At 41.8% G+C, this 26752-nt stretch overlaps 1 protein-coding gene across 1 annotated transcript in view; it reads right to left on the bottom strand.

The window, feature by feature from the left end:
* LOC115573632 (gamma-aminobutyric acid receptor subunit rho-1-like) overlaps nucleotides 1-26752 on the bottom strand; it is a 48773-nt gene that overhangs the window by 4957 nt on the left and 17064 nt on the right. Inside the window, exons 6-8 of the mRNA XM_030404497.1 lie at nucleotides 8810-8892; nucleotides 8388-8528; nucleotides 8148-8300 (exon numbers count right to left, since the gene is read on the bottom strand). Of these exons, the coding sequence (XP_030260357.1) occupies nucleotides 8148-8300; nucleotides 8388-8528; nucleotides 8810-8892 (377 nt within the window). The remainder of the gene's footprint in view (nucleotides 1-8147; nucleotides 8301-8387; nucleotides 8529-8809; nucleotides 8893-26752) is intronic.

The following is a 26752-nucleotide window of genomic DNA, read 5'->3' on the forward strand; positions in this document are numbered from 1 at the left end:
TTTTTCATTTTCAGAATGTAGCTGCATTTTTTGACTCATAAATAAAATTAGTAATAAATCATCCAAATTGCATTTTCATTTTCTTCTTCAAGACTGCTCATTATGTAACTTAATTCAAATGATAAGGAAAAGGACATTTAAGATTTAATTTTCAAAAGATGACCCAGCAAATAGGTACCAAAATTCAATTTGAAATGTCAAATTTGAAAATGAAAATGCATTAGCAGAAATGCTTTTTCATTTCAAAGTCAGAGCTGCATTTTTGACTCATAAATACAATTAGTAATAAATCATCCAGATTGCATTTTCATTTTCTTCTTCAAGACTGCTCATTTTGTTACACAAAGACAAAGAAAACTGCTGTTTCATTTTGAAGCCCTCCCCCCGCAAAAAAAGGTCCAAAATTCAATTCGCAATCCCAAGCGGCACAGGAGAGTGACGTCAGCGGCCTCTCTTCTTCAGTGTTGCCAACATGGCGACTGTCTCGCTAGACTTAGCGACTTTTCAGACCCTCTAAGCGACATTATTTCGAAAAAGCGACTAGCAACAAATTTAGCGACTTATTCAGATCATCGGGGGAAAGGCGAGAAATAGATTATATTGTAATTCACATGCTGCTCAGAGTCATCGCAGTCCACGGCTCCTCTGCAGCAGCGCCGGGGTCTCTCCTGTCCCCTCCCGTGCTTCTGCGCAGGCGACAGGCCGGTGTGTGGGGGCTGGCTGGGGCAGGCAGGAGCGTGGATCTGATATCGGATAGCTGCCGTTTACTCTCTTTTGATCTGTTAATGTTAGGTGTCTTTAGCACAGGTGAGACCCAGAAGCGGACAGGAGGCTGTAGCTGGATGCATGGAGTGTTTATTGTAACACGGACAAAGTCAGAGTAGGAGGGGGTGTGCACGGGGAAGCCACGCTCCGGGGCGCCGGAGAGCTGGCAGTCCTGTCGGCACTCGGAGGAGCGCCGGGCAGGTGGAGCTGGAGCGGGGTCTCGGCTCGGTCGCGGCACAGGAGGTCGTTGGAGGCAGAGTAAAGCAGAGTTAGGGGGGAAACACTGGTAGAAGTTAATGCACAAAAGCTTTAGTCTTGGCAAAACTATGACTTAGCCAAATACCGTGTGTAGTACACGAAATCATCTGCCAACGGGGCGGCGCGAGGCACAACAACACAACAAAACCACAAACAACAACAACCAACACAAACAACAAAACAACCCCCCAGGGGGGACAGCCTGACATTCCGACAAACCACCATTGCGAAACCCCACCATTCCGAAACACCCCCACTCCGAAACACCGCTGTTCCGACCCTCCCCTCAAAACACCGCTGTTCTGAATTTAATTTTCAAGTTTACATTACTTCCTACATCAAACACTGCCGGCCGCACTCACACAACTCATTGTTTTTTATTGCTAATTTGCCCATGTCACTATCTTCATTTATTATGTAGTATATTTTTGCTTGCAGCAAACACATTTAAACGTTTGTCTAATCTTTTTACACGCACTATCCGTGGTGCTGGAATCCCCACTTCCAGCCGCACTCGCACAACTCTGAAATAAACTGTGGCCCATGGGTGCGATCTGCCGGGGAATGACCCCTCTGGTCGTTCGTTTTAACATAACTTGTCTTTGTGGAAGGTTAAGAATGTATGAGTGGATTGAGCAGTGCTGCTCAGTTTGTCTTTGAAAAAAAAAAGCAGAGGAGAAGACAATTGGCTACCTATGTATTTTTGATTCAATAAAAACTACATGAAATTGATTGTGTATCCATCTCTTATAGCCATAGACGGATTATCATGAGCACGGGCCTACACACGCAAACTGTGCACACAAAGGCGCAAAGGCTGTTACATTATAACATTGAATGTAATAATGTCCGCAAACGTAATAAACCTCAAACACCTACTAATAATACTGACCGTGCGTGCAAAATCCAGCTGCTGACCCTCCGCTCCGCTGTCACACAACGGATCCCCCGTCCGCTCCCTCTCTCTCTTATACTTGTTTGCCCGAAAAATAATTTCCATGAAGAAAACATTGCCTGACATTTAAATTTAAATTCCCATTGACAATACAAATCTCAAGAAATCTGGATGTATTGCTCATTTGTAAACACAACACTTATCAGTCTATAGGCAAGAATCTAAAGGTTTATTAATTCAATTCATTTCAAATTCGCTTTATTGGCATGAATGCCACAACAACAATATTGCTCCAAGCACCAAGAACCACGAAAAGAATACCTAGCACAGTACCATTATACTTGCTGTGTGTGTGTATGTGAAATAATAATAATAATAATAATAATAATAAAAAGAACAACTTTGAACATTATCACAATTAAGTTATCAATCTGCGATGTAAACAAAATGCAAACATTACAGACTTCTAACCATTTTTCTAAAAGTGTCTGTATTTTAATTGAGAATAGTTTTTATATAAATTACACAAAAGGAAAAGAAAATGTGATTTGTTTTACCTATTTCAGCCATAAGCAGTCATATTGACCGCACATCATTTCGCGGGATTTCATTCATTGTCTCTCTTGTCTCTAACTTTGTTAGCGGTCTCCAGCTGTGCAACTGTAACACAACTTTATATGAAGAAGGACTAACACTAATAGCCTAATTGATTGTTAATTCTTCCTCTTACAGAACTGTTAACGACTCGAAACAATGTTATTATATATGACTTTTCTAAACTAAATGTCGCGGCTTCAAATGCATCAAATTCCCACATCCAGTTACGCAGGCAGCTGTCCAGGGTGCTGAACCAGGTGACAGACAAAGGCTGCACTCTGCGTTCTGATGTTTGCTGGGCAGATCTGTCCCCCTTGCTTTCTCATCCACTCTGTTGTGGGAGATCTCCCACAGAGCAAAAGAAATACACATTTTTTCTCTCCCCGCTCGACTCGAGCCCGGCTGAACTCTGGCCTGAGCCCACTTCACCCAGGCGCGAGCCTGCAGCCCCCGCTCCTGCTGACAACAGACCGGGGGAGAAAACAGACATTCCTTTGCTCAGAACATATCAGGCTGTCTGAATATGCACGAAGATCGGTATAACGCATTGGAGCAATTTTCATACAATTTCGGATATTTAGCATGATAAAGTAATTTCAATTCAACATAGCCATTTGTCCAGCTGAAGCATAATGAGCGTTATGTCATTAATATGAAGTAGGCTTGTTTTGCGGTTAATCAGCCACATGATCCGTTTTAACCCACAAAGAAAAAAAGGATAAATGCGCAGCCTCCGTTTCCTTTCTGATTGTGTCCGTTCGGAGTGGGGGGGTTTCGGAATGGAGGAGTTTCCCCAATAGACTTTTCGGAATAGCGGGGTCTTTGAAAAAAAGGGAAACCCCGCCATTACGATGAATTGAAGTCGATGTTCGGAACAGCTGGGTTTCGGAAAGGCGGGGCTCCAGGCTATAAAGCGGCCGGTGATTTTGTGACCCGCTGCAGGTGCGTGGGTGTGGGAGAGAGAGACATTAGCTTATAGCACTTTGTAGAGGGAGCTTTATAAAGTTCACTCCATTGACTTGTATTAGTTCACGGGGCTGAGCTGCCACATCCAATATGGGGGCGACGTCGACGTACGGTCCAGCTGATACCTTCAGTTTATTACCGGGAATACTGACTGTAAAGTACCGTGTGTGTTTCATGGGTCTGACTGTGAGTCTGCAGTCACCGTCACTGCCAGCAGCTCTTCAGAGCGGCCTCATTACGATCACCGTAAATGTTAGAGAATTTCGCACTGGAAAAAAAATGTGCGGCTGATTTAACCAAGCAAACGCAGTACAGAACTGGACATGGTGGTGATTTCCCCGCTGTTTCTGAAGACATGTACCACAGTCTATGCACAGCCTTCACACTCTCCTCTTGTCCCTTCTCTTGCTCCAGTGACGAATAAGCACACCGCCGCCCCCTAACGTAGATGCGTAGCACGGTCGGTCAGACTGGGGGCTGAAGAAGAAGAGAGGCCGCTGACGTCACTCTCCTGCGCCGCTTTGGATTGCGAATTCAAATTGAATTTTGGGCCTTTTTTTGCGGAGGGCAAAAAAAGGTCCAAAATTCAATTTGAATTCGCTTCAAAACGAAAAAGCAGTTTTCTTTGTCTTTGTGTAACAAAATGAGCAGTCTTGAAGAAGAAAATTAAAATGCAATCTGGATGATTTATTACTAATTTTATTTATGAGTCAAAAATGCATCACCCAAGAGTACCCATCTGCAGTCATGATGGCCGACAAGGGCGCCGCCATATATCCAATCCATACCAGAAGTCCCTACCGGAAGTTGGTTAATCACCAAAATAAAACCAAAATAAAAGCCGCCATTTAACCGATCCATACCGGAAGTCCCAACCGGAAGTTGGTCAATCACCAAAATAAAAGCTGCCATTTATCCAATCCATACCGGAAGTCTCAAGCGGAAGTTAGTTAATCACCGAAATAAAAGCTTAAAAAACACGTACGTTTACACCATAGACTGTATGGTTAACACATAACATGATTCTATGCATTTTGTGCATTTACATGTTTATCGTAACGGTATAATTGATTAGTTAATTGTCTCGACACGACTTTACTCAGAAGTTAGTTAGAAGCCTATAATAATCACTAACTTATAATGTTAACATTTCATGGATTTAGCTTCAATATCAACGTTATGAATAAAAATGTGAATATTATGTTTGTGTGGTGGTGGTAGGGGGCACACACACACACACACACACACACAATAGGACTGAAGAATAACTAAGAATAAATAAACTGAATTCTCAAATTACATAGAGAATTGATAAAACGGCCACAACAAATGTCTTAGTTACTATCAAATTAGTACATGGTAAATGTTAATTTATGTTACTGTTTCATTGATTTACAATTAATATTGATTGTAAATATTAATATTACAGTTATTAAACACAAATACAATGTTTGTGTGTGTGTGAGTATATATGTGTATGTGGGGGGCTGCTCACACATATCATTCATGCTAGAACTGCAACATAAGGCCAACCCTGTAATTTAATAGTTACACATAAAAATGAACACATCTCCAGACCCAGGAACTTCCCGTTCTGTTGCATCACACTTATCTGTGGCCACTGTGTTGCTCATGATGCCCCCCTCATCCCTGAAGATCCCTGGTGGGTGAGGAAACGACAAGCTGGACTGATGTCTTTTAGCTTAGTTTCTTTATTATGCTTTTGAGCAAACAATGTGTGGGTAGTCTGTCCTGTGCTTAATGAAAGCATCCTCTGGTAAACAGGCTCGGCCATATACAGGAAAGACGGAGAGAGCATGCCAGCTTCCTGCAAACAAGATCCTGTATAATATCTGGGCAATACAGTCCTTGCACTGTATCACCACTAATGATTTACAGCAGGTTTCCCCGAACTTTTTTCGGTGGGGGCCACATCAACTTTCCTTTCTGTGGTGGGGGGCCAGTGTCAGCCTATAACAGGAAATGATATGGGCCAACTACCACTGTTCCGCTATTAAACACCAAGTCCTTACCACCATTACCCATTAATCTCAATGTCCTAATTCAAAATGTTGCACCATAACTGCATATGAAAAACAATACAAAGAGATCTACCATGTTAAATAAAGTTTATTTAACATTTAATTTATTTTCATTAATTGTATATATTAGGAATTGAGGAAAACATCAACACTTATAGAGAAAATACAACACTTATAACATTGAATGAAAAAATGCAATACTGCTGTTACATGACTTTTCCTAAAAGTGTCTGTGTTTTAACTTGGAATAGTTTTTATATAAATTACACAAAATATGATATGTTAACCTGTTTTGGCCATAAGCGGTCAAACTGACCGCACATCACTTCGTGGGGTTTCATTGTTCCATTTTTCACGTGGTTTGCTGCTTTCATTGTCTCTCTTGTCTCTAACTGTGTTAGTGGTCTCCAGCTGTGCCTCTTTGTGAATTTACTTGTGAGTTAATAATTAGCCTATATAGTTGTATTAAATAGCTTGTTTGGCACCATGGGCAAACAAAAACAGGAGTTCCTCGGAACCCGCAGAACTGTTCACAACACGAAGGTGCTGAAATGATGCGACTCTGACTGTGTACCAGCCAAGGAAGAGTGTCTACATCCTGAGCACCTGCATACAGGTGTGGGCACCTTCAGTGGGGCGAAGGCAACACCAGTGTCTGTGATTTACTACAACAACACCAAGTACGGCGTGGACGTCCCGGACCACATGCGAGGGAGTACTCCGTCAAAGGCAGAAAGATAGCCAGTGGCGGTCTTCTATAACATCCTCGACCTGGCTGGGATCAATGCCCGCATCTCATTCAAGGAGCACCAGCAGCAGGAGAGCCCGGAGGAAAGTCCTGCAGCAGCTGGCAGAGGAGCTGAGGGCAGAATACATGGAGGGGAAAGCGGCCACGGCAGTCGGCACAAGGTGAGCAGCAGCGGAAGCAACCACAGCAGCAGCAGACGCGGACACGGAAGCAGTGTCGGTCCGAAAGAGCTGCAAACGGAACCAAACGGCGGACACTTGAAATGCCACAAGCCCGTGTGTGGTAACTGTGAGGAGAGTGGAGGAAATCTCTGGAGACTGTGACCAGTGATCACAACAGCTCTTTTTTTGTTTGAGATCAGCTCGTTTCCAGCTTTTTTTTCCCAGCGATTATTATATTTTTTTAACTTATATATTATTATAAAATCATTCATAATTAAATAAGTTACTTTTAATTGTTCTAACTTTACTCTATTAAATTATTGTGTAAATATGCAAAAATAACGTTTTACTATGTTATTAATAAATGTATGATTAAACTTGTTAATATTTACATTTTGGTGTAATTTCGTTAAAGAAAAATATATCATGACATAATGAATGCATTCATCACTCAATCGGGTATTGAGAGATTATAGAGTTTAAAATCTAGCGGTCCATAAACAAACATAATTTGACCGGATCTAACTCTTGGATCGTGTAAAGCGCACTGTTATGCCTTAACCAAGATATAGATCATTAAGATTAATTGGATCAGATCTGACTGGAATGAATCTGTCACAGTTGCTGGTAAACTGATTCAATTCACCCACCAGGCGCCAGCACACGGGTGCTAATTTCGACCCCTGCAGTGTAATAACATACATTCATTCTTTCCCCGTTACATAGTTAGATATGATTATCGAGACCTCTCTCTCTCTCGCTCTGGCGTCTTGCAACAAGGATGGCGCCCGACACTGCGGCACGTTGCCAAGCTCAAATGCAATTTTAAAAAAATAGGCACATCTAGAGAGATTGTTTAGGCTTTTATTTTGGTTTTATTTTGGTGACTAACTTCCACTTGAGACTTCCGGTATGGATTGGATAAATGGCGGCTTTTATTTTGGTGATTACCCAACTTCCGGTTGGGACTTCCGGTATGGATTGGATCTATGGCGGCACCCTTGTCGGCCATCTTGACTGCAGATGGGTGCCTCTCCAAATGCAGCTCTGACTTTGAAATGAAAAAGCATTTCTGCTAATGCATTTTAATTTTCAAATTTGACATTTCAAATTGAATTTTGGTACATATTTGCTGGGCCATCTTTTGAAAATTAAATCTTAAATGTCCTTTTCCTTATCATTTGAATTAAGTTACATAATGAGCAGTCTTGAAGAAGAAAATGAAAATGCAATCTGGATGATTTATTACTAATTTTAATTATGAGTCAAAAAATGCAGCTCTGACTTTAAAATGATAAAGCATTTCTGCTAATGCATTTTAATTTTCAAATTTGACATTTCAAATTGAATTTTGGTACCTATTTGCTGGGTCATCTTTTAAATATTAAATCTTAAATGTCCTTTTCTTTATCATTTGAATTCAGTTACAAAATGAGCAGTCTTGAAGAAGAAAATTAAAATGCAATTTGGATGATTTATTACTAATTTTATTTATGAGTCAAAAAATGCAGCTACATTCTGAAAATGAAAAAGCATTTCTGTAAATGCATTTTGATTTGAATTATGGTACAAATTTGCTTCCATATACGAGACCCTCTATCCTTAGACACTAGATTGAGATAAGGATAAACTTCCTAAACTAAGAACTAAACCACTAATCATCTAACTAACCGCTGCCACTGTCCAATTAGCTAAGCATAGCCAAGCAGTCTCACCCAGTGGCACTCTGGCAGGAACGGCCCTGCGGTCGATCCAGAAGGACACCCAAGACAGCATGACCATGAGAGTGGCAGGGAAGTAGGTCTGCAGCAGGAAGAAGAAGATGTGACGCCGCAGAGTGAAGTTGATGTACAGACGGTTGTACCAGCCTGGAGGACAGATGAAGTTAGAGGTTGCGTTGGCCGGCTATACTGTATGCCTATATCAAAAGACAGTTCTGCACTTTTTGTCGATACCTGTGCTGCTGTAAAAGGCCAGCCTTGTGGTGGTGTGGAACTCCTGGATCAGAAACTGGGAGAGAGAAATCCCCTTGTCTGTGTTTAAAGACCTGTTCCCTTCCTTCCAGTAGAGCAGCAGGTCATCATCTGTGTATGCATCTGAAGAGACAAAGAGCATAAACTATGTGTGGCACAAGTTCTGTTGTCACTAAACACCAAAGTGAAGACTGAATGCAGCAACAACACAGTCTGCAGTCGTCTATAATAATTTGAATACATTTTCTTAATATAGCATGTTCACATATATTAAACAGGACGGAAGGAGAATAATATCATGCATCTGCAGCTACACAGCACTACTGTACAGAAGTCAAAGGAATTATCAGAATGTAGTTGTAAGTAATGAGAAGGGGAAAAGCCACATTAAGCTGATCACTTACAGCTCTCTATCTCCAAAGAGCAGGTCTGAGTATCGAGAGGGAAGCGGCTCAGGTCCATGCTACACATGGCTGTGACCGTCACTCTGCAATGACAACACAGCCAGCTGTAGTAATGTGACTGTTGGGGTATGAGCATTGTTAGACCATAGTTATTCTAAAAAAATTTAGTAGATAAGAATTACTATTGCATTTGTTCTAACAGCACAAGACAATCTCACTGTATCTCTATTGTGAAAAGAAAATCTCAAATTCTGTCAAGACACTCTTGTCAGCTTTGGAACTATTTATTAAAGCAGTATGTATTCTCATGTTGTGGTGGGAACACAACAATCCTATGAACGCAGCAGTCTTTCACTGACATAGTGAGTAAGTGAGTGAGTAAGTGAGTGAGTAAGTGAGTGAGTGAGTGGGTGAGTAAGTGAGTGAGTGAGTGAGTAAGTTACACCAGTGGCAGTCAAATTTTGAAGTTCTCCCATTAACTGATGTTTAATGACAAGGTGCAAACGCTAGTTAGGTATCCTGAGGCTATCAACAATGGGTCCATCCCTTCTCTGAAGACTTTTAATCCATGCCCACATACTACCTGGACCACATCTCTGTCTCACTTTGTGTATAAGTTGGGCTGACATGATACAATTGGCTCCAAATCAGTGTTTTCTTTGGCTACTTAAAGGGACCAGTGGGCCCACAGCTTAGAGGGCTGCACTGGTAATAGCATCAGGAGTTATAGTACATACCTAATATTCTATTTGGTATTGGCTTCTCATCTAAAGCAATCACAAGTGGGAAAAGGGGCGAGACAGGAAGTGGTCCATGTCTCATGGGGTCTGTCCAATACTAGCAAGTAAACATACACATCACCAAGCAGAAAAATAATGAGCAAAAACACACAGAAATGTCTCGCTAGTTCTGTGACAGGCTTCTTCCTATCTTTTTTTTCTTCCCTTTTCTACCTCTGCACCATTCTAAAATCCACTGTTGTCTAACGTGAAGCTGCTTTGTAATCTGCTATTTGTCCAATTTGCCTCATCTTTGATGTTCCTTCAGAAGCAGTGGGAAAGCAAACAGGAATGGCAAAGTTGTGGCTTTGACTATTTTGAATATCATTATATTGTGATATAAGTGTTGTCTTTTCCTGGTTTTAAAGCTTCCCAGATGATCCAACTTCTAGTTAGTTAGTGATGATTATTTATCAAACATTTCATTGCGTTTTGTGAAAATACCAATAGTCAACTCTATATTATTGTCATATTATCAATGTCAAGGTATCCTATCATGTATGAAGTGCTTTTTAGGAGATTTCAAAATATGGATATCTATAATATAGTGTGTGTCGTGATATATCATGGAAATACTGAAGCATTATTTTAAGGCCATGTCTGTAAGCCTTTGTCACACCATCCAAACAGCTCTGACAATTATTTTTCAACCAAACTAATCAAAATTAAGGGTCCAGAACTACTACATTTCAGAACTATAATTCAAATAAGTCCAATAACAAATGTAAAAAAAAGGCAGATTTCCAACATAAGGAAATGACAGCAAGACACTTTTGTTCCATGCCCAAATACTTTTATCCCAGTACCCTTGAAGAGTTCCTGTGGTGGAAACAGGCTTGGTGTTCATCATTGAGGATTACCAAACTCAAGAAAGTCTGGCAAATTGATTTCTCTTTTAATAGTGAAATAAATTAAAAACAGTGGTTGTTAGTCTGGCAGATTAAGTCCAAATTCCAGGACAATCGTTCACTTTGTGATAAAAGCACCAAATTTGGCATGAATAATGCCTAGACCCTACTTTTTAAGAAAAACCCATTAGCCACCTGAAAAACCAACATGGTGGCCATTTTTCAAGATGGCGGCCACATAACATGTACCAAAATCCCTTTTTATTGTAGAATAGTAATGGCTGGGCTTATTTAAAAGATCTAGACATCGAATTGTATGTATTTTGAGTTTGAGTTGAGCATTTTTTGACTCAAATTCGCAGTTTTCTGTAAAATTTTATCACACATGAAGTTTCAATTATGCAAAATCTTTTGATCCACATCAAAATGTTTTCATCAATCTCAAAATGTTGAAAAATGTCTTCATAAAGGCCTTCACACACCTATCTGACTTCCGACCGTCATCAGCAAAGGCAGTCGGACTGATCAGTCGGCTCCTGTCTCCCTGAGGCGGTAAAAAAGTGTCTCTAACACACCTGAACAACCACTGACCTGACCATACGTTCTGCGTTTACATGAATCATAATAAGTCTCCATACAGACAGCGCTTATCCATCTTATTACTAGCTAGCTCCCGCTAGTGGAAAATACAGCTCTGACTAGTCAAATTTGGGACACTTGGTTAAATGTTGAATATCTAGATAATGCAGCCCCATGTAGTGAGCTGAAAAGGAAGTGCAATACATTTGTCACATACCAGAAATACTGTTTGTGAGCTTGGATCAACTCAAAGATCAGGCTGTAATATATTTGATGTAAGTTTGCTCGCTGCTAGCCATTACATTGCACGTAATTGATTAGTTAGCATGGTTGCTAGCGAAGTTATTCCATGGCGTTATTTCTACTGATATGCATCCCAGAACACCACAATACACCTCAAACAAAAAAATCAGTAATGGCCAGTGTCACCGCTAATTAAGTTTATTGTGCCGATGGCGTGATGTCAAAGCGCAACCAGGGCACACTGGTAGCATCATTGCTGTGAGACTCAGCATGAGGTTCAGTGTCAGCTAATTAGAGTACTTACCATAGTTGTAGTCTACTAACTGTAGTTATAGCAAGTATAGCTTAGTCTCCCAAATGCTATCTAATTAGCCCTTTATATACACCAACTAGTTGTTTAGTTAGTTGTAATATAGTTAGCTGCACCTGAATTGACAGGAGGTGCCAGCGCGTGAAAGCTGAGCCAAGGGTAATGGGGCTTTAATTACCTGGATGGTGTACAGATCGCACTAGATGAATGATCGGGCAAGGTGTCAGGCACTTTGATGTTTGAACCTAGTTGTGTCCCATATCTGAATGTGCTTTTGTATTTTGTATGGTTAGGTGGTAAAAGGATAGCCCCTCGGCCTCAACTATTACACATAATGGCTGCTTCTAATCCACTGAGTTCTGCATCTCAAACTGACTGGAGAAAGTGTTGTGTTTGTCAGACAGATTTAAAGGAAGAGTTGAAATCTCCTCCAACTCATTATCCATGAGAGCAATGGTTATTCCAATGATTGCTACAAACATACCACTCTTTCAAGCAATCAACCAGCTGCCAGTCAGGTTAGACATGTCCTGGTTGGATGATGGAGGGGGCATTGAGGAAACACTGAGAAGGAACAGTGCAAATTATCACCAAAGCTGTCATTCTGTCAAACCTCACTGTTCTATTGAAATAAAAAAATCTATACAAAAAAAAAAAATAAATGAAAAAAGAAAAACATGCACTTACTTAACCTGGAAGGTGTGCCCTGGTGAAGTTCAGTTCAAACCAGTGATCATTTCCCATTCATTTTAAATATTCTATTGATATAAAATGTATCAAATGTAACAAAACAAACAAAAAAATACCAAAAACAGTGAGAAAACAATTAACTAAACTAATGAAAATTTGTACAAAAAGGTGTTATTTTTTACATTCATTGCCGTCTATCTTCACAATTTAACACATTTTTTGACTTTTTATCGAAGAGTTGAAAAGCTCAGATCCTTTCACCTGTATTTGAATATCAAGATTATCAAAATGTGATTATCCAATCTCAATCCAGGTCAAATACCAAGTCTAATGGCTTTCAATGGCAGCCATATTGGAAATTGGCGGCCATATTGGATTTTTTTGCGTGGCTAACAGGCTTTTTGGAAAAAATGGTTCCCAAAGAATATTTGTGCCAAATTTGGTGCTTGTATCACAAAGTGAACCATAATCTCACTTATCTGATGGACTATGTGTGTAAGGTGCAAGCCAATGGTAAAGGCTACAGTATTCATGGGGGGTGTGAGACTAAGATGTTTGCAGTTTTAATGGGGTGCTTAACACTGTAAATATAGCCCAAGGACTTTTGAAAGGCTCATGATGCATTTCTCACCTTGAGCAGAGAATAACCCCTCTATATTCAAATCAAACACCTTGTGGGTTGGGGTTTCAGTAGAGATTTGGTTTCCAGCACGGTGATAAAAAAATAAAAATACATAATCCAGCTCACAGGACGAGAGGAGGCCACACGGTTTGCAGGCCAGGTCTACAAACTGTCATCATCACCCGTCAATCTGCCTTAGTCTGGAAAATCTCCAACCAGCACCAACCACTCAGAGATTACCCCAGGCCACATGAAGAGTAGGGTTATATCTACTATTTACCATCAAGAACTCTTCCCTCATACGCATGGCATACATTCACCAGGTAGCATGTTCCCCATTCTACATCAGGTTCAGGATGTTTGAGTCCCAAACATAACAGGAGTTTTTTAAAATTTTTATTTGAGATGTGGATTTATCAGATAATTTCTATTGATCATTAGACTCCTGCTATCAATAGCATATATCAATCTCCCTCAGTGTTAACATCTAGATATTGTTGTGGAAAGTGGATATTGTTGTAGATGTTGATGTCACCATTTGAGTTTTATTTGAACCTGTCTGTCAGGAAGTCAGCACTATGATGGTCACAACAGGAGGCAGATGGCCAGCTGCTAATCTCTGCCAAGCTCTGTAATGTGGATTACAAAATCAACTATCTTGGCCTGGAGCCTCCTATCGCTCACAAAATTACAAGGTCTTGCTCAGCAGTATTAGCAGTCGTAATTGGCAGAATGTTATCCCCTTAAATACACATCTTGGACCATGGCAGCTGGTGCCACTTTGTCTTGGCAGAACAGTCAACGGTAATTACATCCCCAAACACCCTCTAGCATCATAACCTGCCCCAGTTAAAAAGTGGTACATGTGCAGCTTATATCTAGTATGAAAGAAAACTGAGAAACATGTCTACATGCATGTTGAGAAACTGCAGTGTCAAACTTGCAGGCCGAGGTAAATTTGGTACACACAGGGACATGGACATGCACATGGACGATCGCTCTCTTTAACACAGCCTCTAAAGAGACAGAGGCCAGTCTGATGACAGACAACACATGGGTAGACAATAAGGGAAATTTGCCACTGGCCCTCTGCTTTTGAAGATCACTGGCCCCACCATTCTAACCACTGGCCCAGGACAATGTCAACATATCCCAGCCAATTCCTGCGGTCTAGCCATCAAGGCTGGAACTTTCTATGATACCAATACTAGTACATTTCCATGATTCTCGATACTTATTCGATACCATGATGTAAGAAAAAAAACAAAAAAAAAAATTCATTAGGCTACTTTATTTAGTAAATAAATAAATGAATAACTGTTTCACATCAAACTTGTATTTAAGCTCCATTGTGCTTTAACAATGAAGTAAAAACAGAGTTAAAATGGTAAATATGCCTCAACACAAACGGAAAGTCATGTAGTCATTAGTGTAGTGTAACGTCCGCATCGGTCCCAACAGGACTCGACACGACGCGTGCTGAGGGCAAAGTTTCACGGTACCGAAAAAAAGGTTCTTATCGGTTCTAGTGACAACCTTCAATCAGCAGCAGTGAGCGAGCGGCACGTGTACCGCAGGAGCGAGCGAGCTGTGCACACTGCAGTTGCTTGCAGGTGGTGTGTTGACGTCCCAGGGCACAGCGCTCGCTGCGAACAGAAAGTAGATGTCTCTGTCTTTGATTGGGTCGGGATCTCGTAACACTATTAGCGGTAATTAGCTACCGAGATGATCTCACAGAAATCATTTCAAACCACAGGGAATTATCGTGAAATTACATTTGTTACATTTTTTACGTTATCTTTTTTTTAAAGGCATCAACGCTTGGAGCGTTCTGGTGGCCCTGACAGTTTTAAAAGTACATCGACCCCTGCAGCACAGTACTGGGGTTGTTTTTTTTGCTGCTAAATTAGCTGCACTGCTAACTAAAGTACCTCATACCTGTAACATTAAGCAGCAGTTAGCAGTTACTTGGCAACAAAGCTACTGTATTTATCCATCAGGAAACTCTATAAATCACCTTGGTACTAGTCAATCTTGGAAAACTGTGTACAGCTCCTGTCCTTGAGGACGGGTCCCCACAAAGACTTTGCTCATGCACCATCCTTATTTTTAAACATCGCTGGCCATTTCATAAAAATTCAAAGAGCCTTTGTTTGACCGAATGATTGGTATGTACTCCTCAGTGCAGCATGACTCATCAACATTTTCTTTAGGTTTCTTTCTTTCTTTTTCTTCTTTTTTTCCCCAGGAAATCATAAGCTCTAAAATAGGATACCATTGAGAAAAAGAAAAAAAACAATTGTTGTGCAACATATTGTTGGGCGTTATGCTGGACTGTTGGTTAGATGTAAAGCAAAGATATATCTCATAAAAACACTTGTTAAGAACTAGCCTGTATTTTGTGTCTCTGCTCGATAATTAATAGTGTCTCTCTGGAACTAGGTCTTTTTGAATAGCCAAGATATTATAATAATAATAATAATAATTAAAACTGCAAGCAGTGATGAACGGGCCCTCGCAGTCCGCGCGCGTGTTGTCGGACTGCGCGCTCACCTGTTACAAGCATGTCATGACGGGGAGAAAACAAGCAGTGAACGTCATGTCAATCGGATGATGTTTGTCTGACTTCCTGTGTCGAGTGGGTGGCGCTATGGATATGACAGAGTATTGATGCACAGATCTATTTATGGCAACTCCCACTAGATTCCTGAGAGATTTGGCCGAGATAGGAAATTGTATGAAGAAGTTAATAGGACTCGATGCTTCATGACGAAGGGTTTTTATGGCGGGCACCGCCACGGCCACCAGGTATGACGTAGGATAAAGATTTCCATAACTTTTCATCTTCAAGGTCAGAGGATGATACTGAGTACTGTGAAGTTGGTGGTGTTACATCTGTAGGAGGAGGTAATTTAAGTATGAAGATTGGCAATATTTCAAAATGGCGGCCAAAAGCAAAATGGCCGACTTAGTATTGATGCTGAGATTTATTCGGGGAGACAGCCTCTACACTTATGAGCAGTTTGGTGTGGATAGGAAATTGTATGTTGAAGTCATAAAGCCTTGATGCTTGACGGCGTGAGGAAAAAATGGTTTCCACCGCCCCGCCCACTAAAGTTTGACGCAGCTGAATGATTTCCATAACTTTTGTTCTTCAAGGCATAAAGAAGATAATTGAGTTAAATTGAAGACTGCGGTGTTTAAGCTCTAGGACAAGATAGTTTTCAAAGTAGGCATGAATTAGACAAAAATGCCGCCACACATCAAAATGGCTGACTTCCTGTTGGACTGAGAGTATGGGCCCCCCAGACTTTTTTGTGCGTCTGGTCATGAGGAATCTGCGTACAAAATTTCGTTTGTCTAAGCACATGTGGAAGGCAGGGAAGAACATTAGGGGGCGCTACAGAGCCTGCAGGTCACGACCACGCCCAGTGACGATGCAGGATCGTAATTTTCGCCGGATGTGACTTATATTCCAAATTTGGTGAGTTTTTGGGTATGTTCAGGCATCCAAAACTGCAGTCAAACTTGGAGAAGAAAATTTCTTTCCTTCCAATTACAATAGGGACCTCGCAGGTCTACCTGCTCGGGCCCTAATAATAACTTTATTTGTATAGCACTTTTAAAAACAGGGTTTACAAAGTGCTTTGACAGAACAGAGCAAGAATACAATTTACAATTAAAACTGCAAGCAGTGATGAACGGGCCCTCGCAGTCCGCGCGAGCGTTGCGGCGTGCTGCCGTCTAAACGTGCCGCGGCTTAAGCCCCGGTGCTCGGTCGTTGTTCACGGAGGCGGCAACCGCCTGCGTTTGGGACGGTGCACGCCGGGGGTGAATATCAGCCTCTTCTCCCAACGTGTGTTTGTAACGCGGTGGGTTGCCCCTGCCAGTATCAAGCGCTTTCAGGTGAAGTCAGAACAACTTCCTGCAATCCACAGAAATCCAAATGGACTGCAGGCGAATGATTTCTAAAACATTTAGTAATCGGGTACGTTTTGACAATCGATTCTGCACCGTTACGTTGTGTGAAGTGTTACAGCCTTCTCTTTGCCTTTGTCTGGAATTCAGGCATGGACACCTGTGTTTTTGCAGGGAACAGATTGGAAGTGGGACAGAGAGGGGGGGGTTGTGGCTTGCAGTAAACTTCCTCCGCCCTAAATTCAAACCCGGGTCCACTGTGTATATGGCATGCACTCCAACCACTCGACCATCGGCGCAGATAAGACACTGCCTTCTGTTGTCACCGTGAAGGCAGGAAGGCAGTGCATCATAGGGGAGGATGGAAGTGGAATGCCACAGATTTAGATAGGTAGTGGAGTGCAGCCAGATGTGATTCTTCCTTTGGGAAAGGGACAGCGGTCAAGTGACCAGGTTTGACCAGCGTCCTGCAGTAGCGGTGTTTAACCAAAGAACTCACTCAGTTGTTTCATATCGCAGTGGAATCCACTTCGTTCATCGCGGAAGAGTTGGGCAGAATCACAACTACACACATCTTGTTGTGTGCCACATTGACAGGGCAGACACAACATGCAAATGGCATTCTTAGCAAATGGGCTTATTTGAAAATTGTGTGCTGTGGCTCACTACCACTGACTTATCCATTATGTGGCTCAACCCATTACCCTTCAAATATGCCCTGTTGTAACGTGCAATTCAGACTAAACTACCTGCAAATGCCATGTACATCTGACTGTGGCTTTGTCCAAATTCAGGGGCACCATCCTTCATAGTGTGTATTTGAAGTGCAATTACGTCACTAAGCCACGCGAAGCCTGTCCAAATTCAAAGTGTGCTCCAAATGCTCCCCACAAATGCTTCCTTCTGTTGCCTGTTCCTGGAGGACACACCGCTACTATCCTTCACGGCTACAAATTGCCCAAGATTCATTGCGCGCCTAAAGAGAATGAATAAATAAATAATGGCAACCTCAAGTGGCGCAGATCTCTCATTCAAATGTAAGTATTGGGTCTATACTCAGTTTTTAATCATTTCAGCGTCAAACGCCAGATATGTTAAACTTCAAGGGACCTTAAAACCTCAAAATATCAGTTAAAATACGTTGGTAATGCTCAGCTTAATGCCTTTTACTTTCAACCATTAGATGTTCAGAGGTTGACTCATATCTTATATCGTATTGTGACTGTGGAGATGTTATAGACTCGTGTTACTTCTTATACATTAATGGACCAAGATTAACAGATTTAGATCAGGCTGTGATCTGTGAAAAGTCTAGTTAAACGTTGGAATAAAGAGCTATGTTTATGGTTATTATCCTTATGATGGTTATATTATTTTCATGTATTAGAAGTCTTTTGTCTGTTTCACATTTCATTGTGTTTTAGGGGGCAAACAAAGAAGCTTCGTCAGTCTCTGAGGTCAGAACAACATTTGTTCACAGGGCGAAAAATTCCGCCAACTGGATGGGAGTAAGGCTATAATATATAATAATAAATAATAAATAGCCGATTTGTCATTCCTGATGTCACTTTTTGTAAATCTTTGCATCCCTGTGTTAATGTGATCTTGTGTTTACCTTTTCTCTTGCTTTGAGGAGGACGAAGACATGAGGCTGCAGAGAGGATGGAGAGGCACTTCTCTGCTCCAGACAACAATTCTGACATCATTTCTGTTATTTTGTTAATGTATGAGTTATTTTTAAATTATCTGTTCATATTTGTTCATTTTATATAATTCATGAAATAAAACATAGTTCTATCGTTACACGTTGTCTATTCCATTCAGTATTTACAACTTAAGTATAACTTATAACAGCAAATGGCATCAAGTGCTACTTTTCAGGGACAACAAGGGATTGAATGTTTTATTTTATTATTATTAAGGTCTTAACATGTACAACTATTTACAAAATTATAGCATAAATAACTATTTACAGATTGTTATTCACCATTAGCAAAAACAATTATGATTAAAAACAATATTAAAATAGTTATAGATGATGGACAGTAACAGGCTGAGCAGGAGTCCCTGCAGTGCTGCTGGGCTGGATGGTGTCAGTGGGACATCATCTGGGTCGGTACTCAGGGTGTTTGGGGATCCAGTCTCCTCTGTCCACCACATCGTCCGTCAACCAAGTCTGCAGTTCTGACTTGATCGACGGCTGCCATGTCATTAAGAATGTTTTAAGAAAGAGGCAGGAATTATGATTTCATACTCTAATTATGATAATAATAATCATAATAAATTACAGCAAACTGAACTATCTACCAAACAGTTAGAATACAATGCCTTTAAAATTATCATAAAATCATATGTGGTGATCAGCAGTTTATATGTCAGCATTAACGTAATGTATCGGTGTGTTAATGACCCCAAACTGTTAGCTAGCTAATAATGATAATATTGATAACATTACTGTGGGTTCAATAACAGGTTTACCTCTCCACGGTCCTCTCAGCCGGAGATAAACCAGAGCCGCTTCTCCTCTTCCTCCACAAGCAGAAGGATTAAAAAGGAAATCAGGAATTCCAGAAGCTCAAACAGATCTGACAGTCAAACTTTACTCTTCTTGTCACTTTCGCGGATCTTACCTCACTAGAAATAGTGAGGTGCGGGTAGGGGCGGAAACATCTGGTGACGCAACCAGTAAATGCTGCGAAGGGTAGACTGTCCAATTTCACAACAGGCTGACGCGGCCTGCAGGTCTCTCTTAAGGACCCTGCCTTTGCTGGCGGCGAAGGATGGGTCCTTGAAGGATGCTACCCCTGAATTCAGACACAGCCTGTTTGTCATCACTGCACATAAATGAGTGTAGAATAATGCTTCACTTGCCTTCTTTCAAAAATGTATTTATGGCTGTCTATCAGTGTCAAGCTTTTCAAATAAGCTCTGCTTTGTTTTCCAGTTATTATTCCAAGAAGTGCGTGCTGCCACCTTTTGAAGTTTCAATAAAATCTGATGAATATGCGGCTGACTTGCTGGAATTGAATGGAATCATTCAGAGGTTATCTAGATAGGATACATGTGCCTTGAAAGACAACAGTGCCATCTGGTGGCGACTTGTATCACGTACAACAATAAACGTACAGCATCAATTCATGTGCTTCTAAGCAATATAGACCACTTCCTGTTGGACTGAGAGTGTGGGTGTAAATGAGTCATTTGTGCGTCTTGTCATGACACACATGCGTGCCAAATTTCATTCATGTACATGCATGTAGGACACCAGATTTGCCTGAGATAAAACTTACTTCATGTTTCCAGTGGGTGGCGCTATGGATATGACACAGCATTGATGCACAGGTCTATTCAGGGCGACTCCCTCTAGATTCCCTCTAGATTTGGCCGAGCTAGGAAGGAGATATCGGGACTTGATGCTTCATGACGAAGGATTGTTATGGCGAGCTCCGCAACTGCCAGCAGGTATGACCTGGAGTAAAGATTTCCATAACTTTTCATCTTCAAGGTCAGAGGATGCTACTGAGTGACTTTGAAGTCGGTGGTGTTACATCTGTAGGAGGAGATAATTTAAGTACAAAGACTGGCATAATTCAAAATGGCGGCCACAGCAAAATGGCAGACTAAGTATTGATACTGAGATTTGTTCGGGGAGACAGCCTCTACAGTTACAAGCAGTTTGGTGTGGATAGGAAATTGTATGTTGAAGTTATAAAGCCTTGATGTTTGACCGCGAGGGCAAAAAATGGTTTCCACCGCCCCGCCCACTAAAGTATGTCGCAGCTGAAAGATTTTAATAACTTTTGTTCTTCAAGGCATGAAGAAAATGACTGAGTTAATTTAAAGACAGTGGTGTTTAAGCTCTAGGACAAGTTCGTTGTCAAAGTAGGCATGATTTGGACAAAAACGGCGCCACACATCTACATGGCTGACTTCCTGTTGGACTGACACCAGGGGTCCAAATGGGTTTTTTGTGCGTCCAGTCATGAGGAATCTGCGTACAAATTTTCGTCCTTCTATGTTACATGTAGGAGGCGGGGCATCACAATAGGTGGCGCTACAGAGCCCACGCGTCACGGCCAAGCCTCATGACCACACATATCTCATCAGGGCGACTCCCTCTGCATTCCTGAGAGATTTGGCCGAGATAAGACATTATATGAAGAAGTTATGAGGAAACGATGCTTTACGGCGAAGGATTCGAATTGACCGCTCCACTGTGGCCAGCAGGTATGACGTAGGATAAAGATTTTGATAACCTTTCATCTTCAAGGTCAGAGGATGCTACTGAGTGACTTTGAAGTCGGTGGCGTTACATCTGTAGGAGGAGTTAATTTAAGTACGAAGATTGGCACTATTTCAACATGGCGGCCAAAATCAAAATGGCCGACTTAGTATTGATGCTGAGATGTGTTCAGGGAGACAGCCTCTACACTTATGAGAAGTTTGGTGTGGATAGGAAATTGTATGTTGAAGTTATAAAGCCTTGATGGTTGACCGCGAGGGAAAAAAATGGTTTCCGTCGCCCCGCCCACTAAAGTATCTCGCAGCTGAAAGATATTAATAACTTTTGTTCTTCAAGGCATGAAGAAAATAACTGAGATAATGTGAAGACTGTCGTGTTTAAGCTCTAGGACAAGTTCGTTGTCAAAGTAGGCATGAATTGGACAAAAACGCCGCCACACATCTAAATTGCTAACTTCCTGTTGGAGTGACGGTATCGCTCCAAGAGCATTTTTTGTGCGTCTGGTCATGAGGAACCAGCGTATTGATTTTCGTTCTTCTAGGCACTTGTGGGAGGCGGGGCTGAACATTAGGGGGCGCTACAGAGCCCTGCAGGTCACGACCTCGCCCAAAGACATTAAATTATCAAATTTTTCGCTTAACGTGACGTATATTCCAAATTTGGTGACTTTTTGGGTATGTTCAGGCTCCCAAAACTGCAGTCAAAGCGGTAGGAATAATAATTAAAACTGCAAGCAGTGATGAACGGGCCCTCGCAGTCCGCGCGCGCGTCGGGGCGTGCCGCCGTCCAAACGCGCCGCGGCTTAAGCCCCGTTCCTTGATCGTTGTTCACGGAGGCGGCAACCGCCTGCGTTTGGGACGGTGCACGCCGGGGGTGAATATCAACCTCTTCTCCCAACGTGTGTTTGTAACGCGGTGGGTTGCCCCTGCCAGTATCAAGCGCTTTCAGGTGAAGTCAGAACAACTTCGTGCAATCCACAGAAATCCTAATGGGCTGCAGGTGAATGATTTCTAAAACATTTAATAATCGGGTACGTTTTGACAATCGATTCTGCACCGTTACGTTGTGTGAAGTGTTACGGCCTTCTCTAGATTGGAAGTGGGACAGAGAAGGGGGGGTTGTGGCTTGCAGTAAACTTCCTCCGCCCTAAATTCAAACCTGGGTCAACTGCGTATGTGGCATGCACTCCAACCACTCGACCACCGGCGCAGATAAGACACTGCCTTCTGTTGTCACCATGAAGGCAGGAAGGCAGCGCATCATAGGGGAGGATGGAAGTGGAATGCCACAGATTTAGATAGGTAGTGGAGTGCAGCCAGATGTGATTCTTCCTTTTGGAAAGGGACAGCGGTCAAGTGACCAGGTTTGGCGAGCGTCCTGCAGTAGCGGTGTTTAACCAAAGAACTCACTCAGTTGTTTCATATCGAAGTGGAATTCACTTCGTTCATCGCGGAAGAGTTGGGCAGAATCACAACTACACACATCTTGTTGTGTGCCATCTTGACAGGACAGACACAACACGCAAATGGCATTCTTAGCAAATTGGCTTATTTGAAAATTGTGTGCTGTGGCTCACTACCACTGACTTATCCATTATGTGGCTCAACCCATTACCATTCAAATATGCCCTGTTGTAACGTGCAATTCAGACAAAACTACCTGCAAATGCCATGTACATCTGACTATGTTTGTCATCACTGCACATAAATATGTGCAGAATAATGCTTCACTTGCCCTCTTTCAAAAATGTATTTATGGCTGTCTATCAGTGTCAAGCTTTTGATCTAAATTCTGCTTTGTTTACCAGTTTTTATTCCAAGAAGTGCATGCTGCCACCTTTTGAAGTTTCAATAAAATCTGATGAATATGCGGCTGACTTACTGGAATTGAATGGAATCATTCAGAGGTTATCTAGATAGGATGCAAATGCCATGTACATCTGACTATGTTTGTCATCACTGCACATAAATATGTGTAGAATAATGCTTTACTTGCCTTCTTTCAAAAATCTATTTATGGCTGTCTATCAGTGTCAAGCTTTTGATCTAAGTTCTGCTTTGTTTACCAGTTTTTATTCCAAGAAGTGCATGCTGCCACCTTTTGAAGTTTCAATAAAATCTGATGAATATGCGGCTGACTTACTGGAATTGAATGGAATCATTCAGAGGTTATCTAGATAGGATACATGTGCCTTGAAAGACAACAGTGCCATCTAGTGGCGACTTGTATCACGTACACCATACATTCATGTGCTTCTAAGCTAAATAGACCACTTCCTGTTGGACTGAGAGTGTGGGTGTAAATGAGTCATTTGTGCGTCTTGTCATAACACACATGCATGCCAAATTTCATTCATGTACATGCATGTAGGGCGCCAAAATTGACTGCGATAAAACTTACTTCATGTTTCCAGTGGGTTTCCAGCGGGTGGCGCTATGGATATGACACAGTATTGATGCACAGATCTATTCAGGGCGACTCCCTCTAGATTCCCTCTAGATTTGGCCGAGCCAGGAAATAGTATGAAGGAGATATCAGGACTTGATGCTTCATGGCGAAGGATTGTTATGGCGGGCTCTGCAACTGCCAGCAGGAATGACGTAGGATAAAGATTTTAATAACTTTTCATCTTCAAGGTCAGAGGATGCTACTGAGTGACTTTGAAGTCGGTGGTGTTACATCTGTAGGAGGAGATAATTTAAGTACGAAGATTGGCAATATTTCAAAATGGCGTCCAAAATCAAAATGGCCGACTTAGTATTGATGCTGAGATTTATTTGGGGAGACAGCCTCTACACTAAATAGAAGTTTGGTGTGGATAGGTAATTGTATGTTAAAGTTATAAAGCCTTGATGTTTGACCGCGAGGGGAAAAAATGGTTTCCACCGCCCCGCCCACTAAAGCATGTCGCAGCTGAAAGATTTTAATAACTTTTGTTCTCCAAGGCATGAAGAAAATTACTGAGTTAATGTGAAGACTGTGGTGTTTAAGCTCTAGGACAAGATAATTTTCTAAGTAGGCATGAATTTGTCAAAAATTCCGCCACACATCTAAATAACTGACTTCCTGTTGTAGTGAGAGTAAGCATCCAAATGGGTTTTTTGTGCGTCTGGTCATGATGAAGGTGCGTACCAATTTGCGTCCTTCTATGTACAAGTAGGAGGCGGGGCATCACAATAGGGGGCGCTACAGAGCCCACGCGTCACCGCCACGCCCCATGACCACACAGATCTCATCAGGGCGACTCCCTCTGCATTCCTGAGAGATTTGGCCGAGATAAGACATTGTATGAAGAAGTTATGAGGACACGATGCTTTACGGCGAAGGATTCGAATTGCCCGCTCCACTGTGGCCAGCAGGTATGACGTAGGATAAAGATTTTAATAACTTTTCATCTTCAAGGTCAGAGGATGCTACTGAGTGACTTTGAAGTCGGTGGCGTTACGTCTGTAGGAGGAGATAATTTAAGTACGAAGATTGTCAATATTTCAACATGACGGCCAAAATCAAAATGGCAGACTAAGTATTGATGCTGAGATGTGTTCGGGGAGACATCCTCTACACTTACGAGCAGTTTGGTGTGGATAGGAAATTGTATGTTGAAGTTATAAAGCCTCGATGCTTGACCGCGAGGGAAAAAAATGGTTTCCACCGCCCCGCCCACTAAAGTATGTCGCAGCTGAAAGATTTTAATAACTTTTGTTCTCCAGGGCATGAAGAAAATTACTGAGTTAATGTGAAGACTGTGGTGTTTAAGCTCTAGGACAAGATAGTTTTCAAAGTAGGCATGAATTGGACAAAAACGCCGCCACACATCTAAATAGCAGACTTCCTGTTGGAGTGACAGTATGGTCCCACCAGACTTTTTTGTGCGTCTGGTCATGAGGAATCTGCGTATTGAATTTCGTTCTTCTACGCACTTGTGGGAGGCGGGGATGAACATTAGGGGGCGCTACAGAGCCCGCAGGTCACGACCTCGCCCAACGACATTAAATTATCAAATTTTTCGCCAGATGTGATGTATATTCCAAATTTGGTGAGTTTTTGAATATGTTCAGGCGTCCAAAACTGCAGTCAAAGCGCAGAAGAATAATAATTTCTGTCCTTCCAATAACAATAGGGACCTCACAGGTCGATGACCTGCTCGGGCCCTAATAATGAAGAATAATTTTTCCAATTACAATAGGGACCTCACAGGTCGATGACCTGCTCGGGCCCTAATTAAAACTGCAAGCAGTGATGAACAGGCCCTCGCAGTCCGTGCGCACGTCAGGGCGTGCTGCTGTCGACGCACGCCGCCGTGGGGCTACCTCCACAACACCTTCCATTTCAGTTTTTCCTACGATTTGGTGGGCTGTTCCTCCTGTCGGTAATAAAGAATGTCTGAAAGGGCTAGAAAGCTGAATGCAGTATTTTATTATCATTAGAATAAGCAGAACAATGTCCAACATAACATTAGCAGAGGCAAAGTATGCGAAACAGCACGATGGCTTGACATACTGACTGTTAACTACAGATGTGTTCTGTGTTATTTGACCAAAGAAATCACTCAGTCGTTTCAAATCTCAGGGGAAGCCACTGCGTTCATCGCGGAAAAGTTGGGCAGAATCACAACTACAGACATCTTGTTGTGTGCCACATTGACAGGGCAGACCCAACACACAAATGGCATTCTTATCAAACTGGCTTATTTAAACATTGTGTGCTGTGGCTTACTACCACTGACTTATCTATTATGTGGCTCTAAACATTACCCTCCAATATTCCATGTTGTAATGTGCAATTTAGACAAAACTACCTGCAAATGCCATGTACATCTGACTATGTTTGTCATCACTGCACATAAATGAGTGTAGAATAATGCTTCACTTGCCTTCTTTCAAAAATGTATTTATGGCTGTCTATGAATGTCATGCTTTTGATCTAAGTTCTCCTTTGTTTGCTAGTTTTTATTCCATAAAGTGCATGCAGCCACATTTTGAAGTTTCAATAAAATCTGATAAATTTGAGGCTGACTTCCTGCCATGGAATGAAATTATCTAGAGGTTATCCAGAGGTTGCTCAGCACAAAGGACACCTGTGACTTGAAAGACAACACTGCCATCTAGTGGCGACTTGTGTCACTCACAGCTTGTAGGAGCCCTAATGGAATGAGATTAAAACTAATTTATGTTTCCAGTGGGTAGGGCTATGGATATGACACAGTATTGATGCACAGATCTATTCAGGGCGACTCCCTCTAGATTCCCTCTAGATTTGGCCGAGCTAGGAAATAGTATGAAGGAGTTATCAGGACTTGATGCTTCATGGCGAAGGATTGTTATGGCGGGCTCCGCAACTGCCAGCAGGTATGACGTAGGATAAAGATTTCCATAACTTTTCATCTTCAAGGTCACAGGATGCTACTGAGTGACTTTGAAGTCGGTGGTGTTACATCTGTAGGAGGAGATAATTTAAGTACGAAGATTGGCATAATTCAACATGGCGGCCAAAAGCAAAATGGCAGACTAATTATTGATGCTGAGATTTGTTCGGGGAGACAGCCTCTACAGTTACGAGCAGTTTGGTGTGGATAGGACATTTTATGTTGAAGTTATAAGCCTCGATGCTTGACGGTGTGAGGACAAAATGGTTTCCACCGCACCGCCAACTTAACCTTGGCGCAGCAGAATGATTTCCATAACTTTTGTTCTTCGAGGCATGAAGAAAAT

Source organism: Sparus aurata, chromosome 22 (assembly GCF_900880675.1).
Source record: "Sparus aurata chromosome 22, fSpaAur1.1, whole genome shotgun sequence".
NCBI classification, from domain to species: Eukaryota; Metazoa; Chordata; class Actinopteri; order Spariformes; family Sparidae; genus Sparus; species Sparus aurata.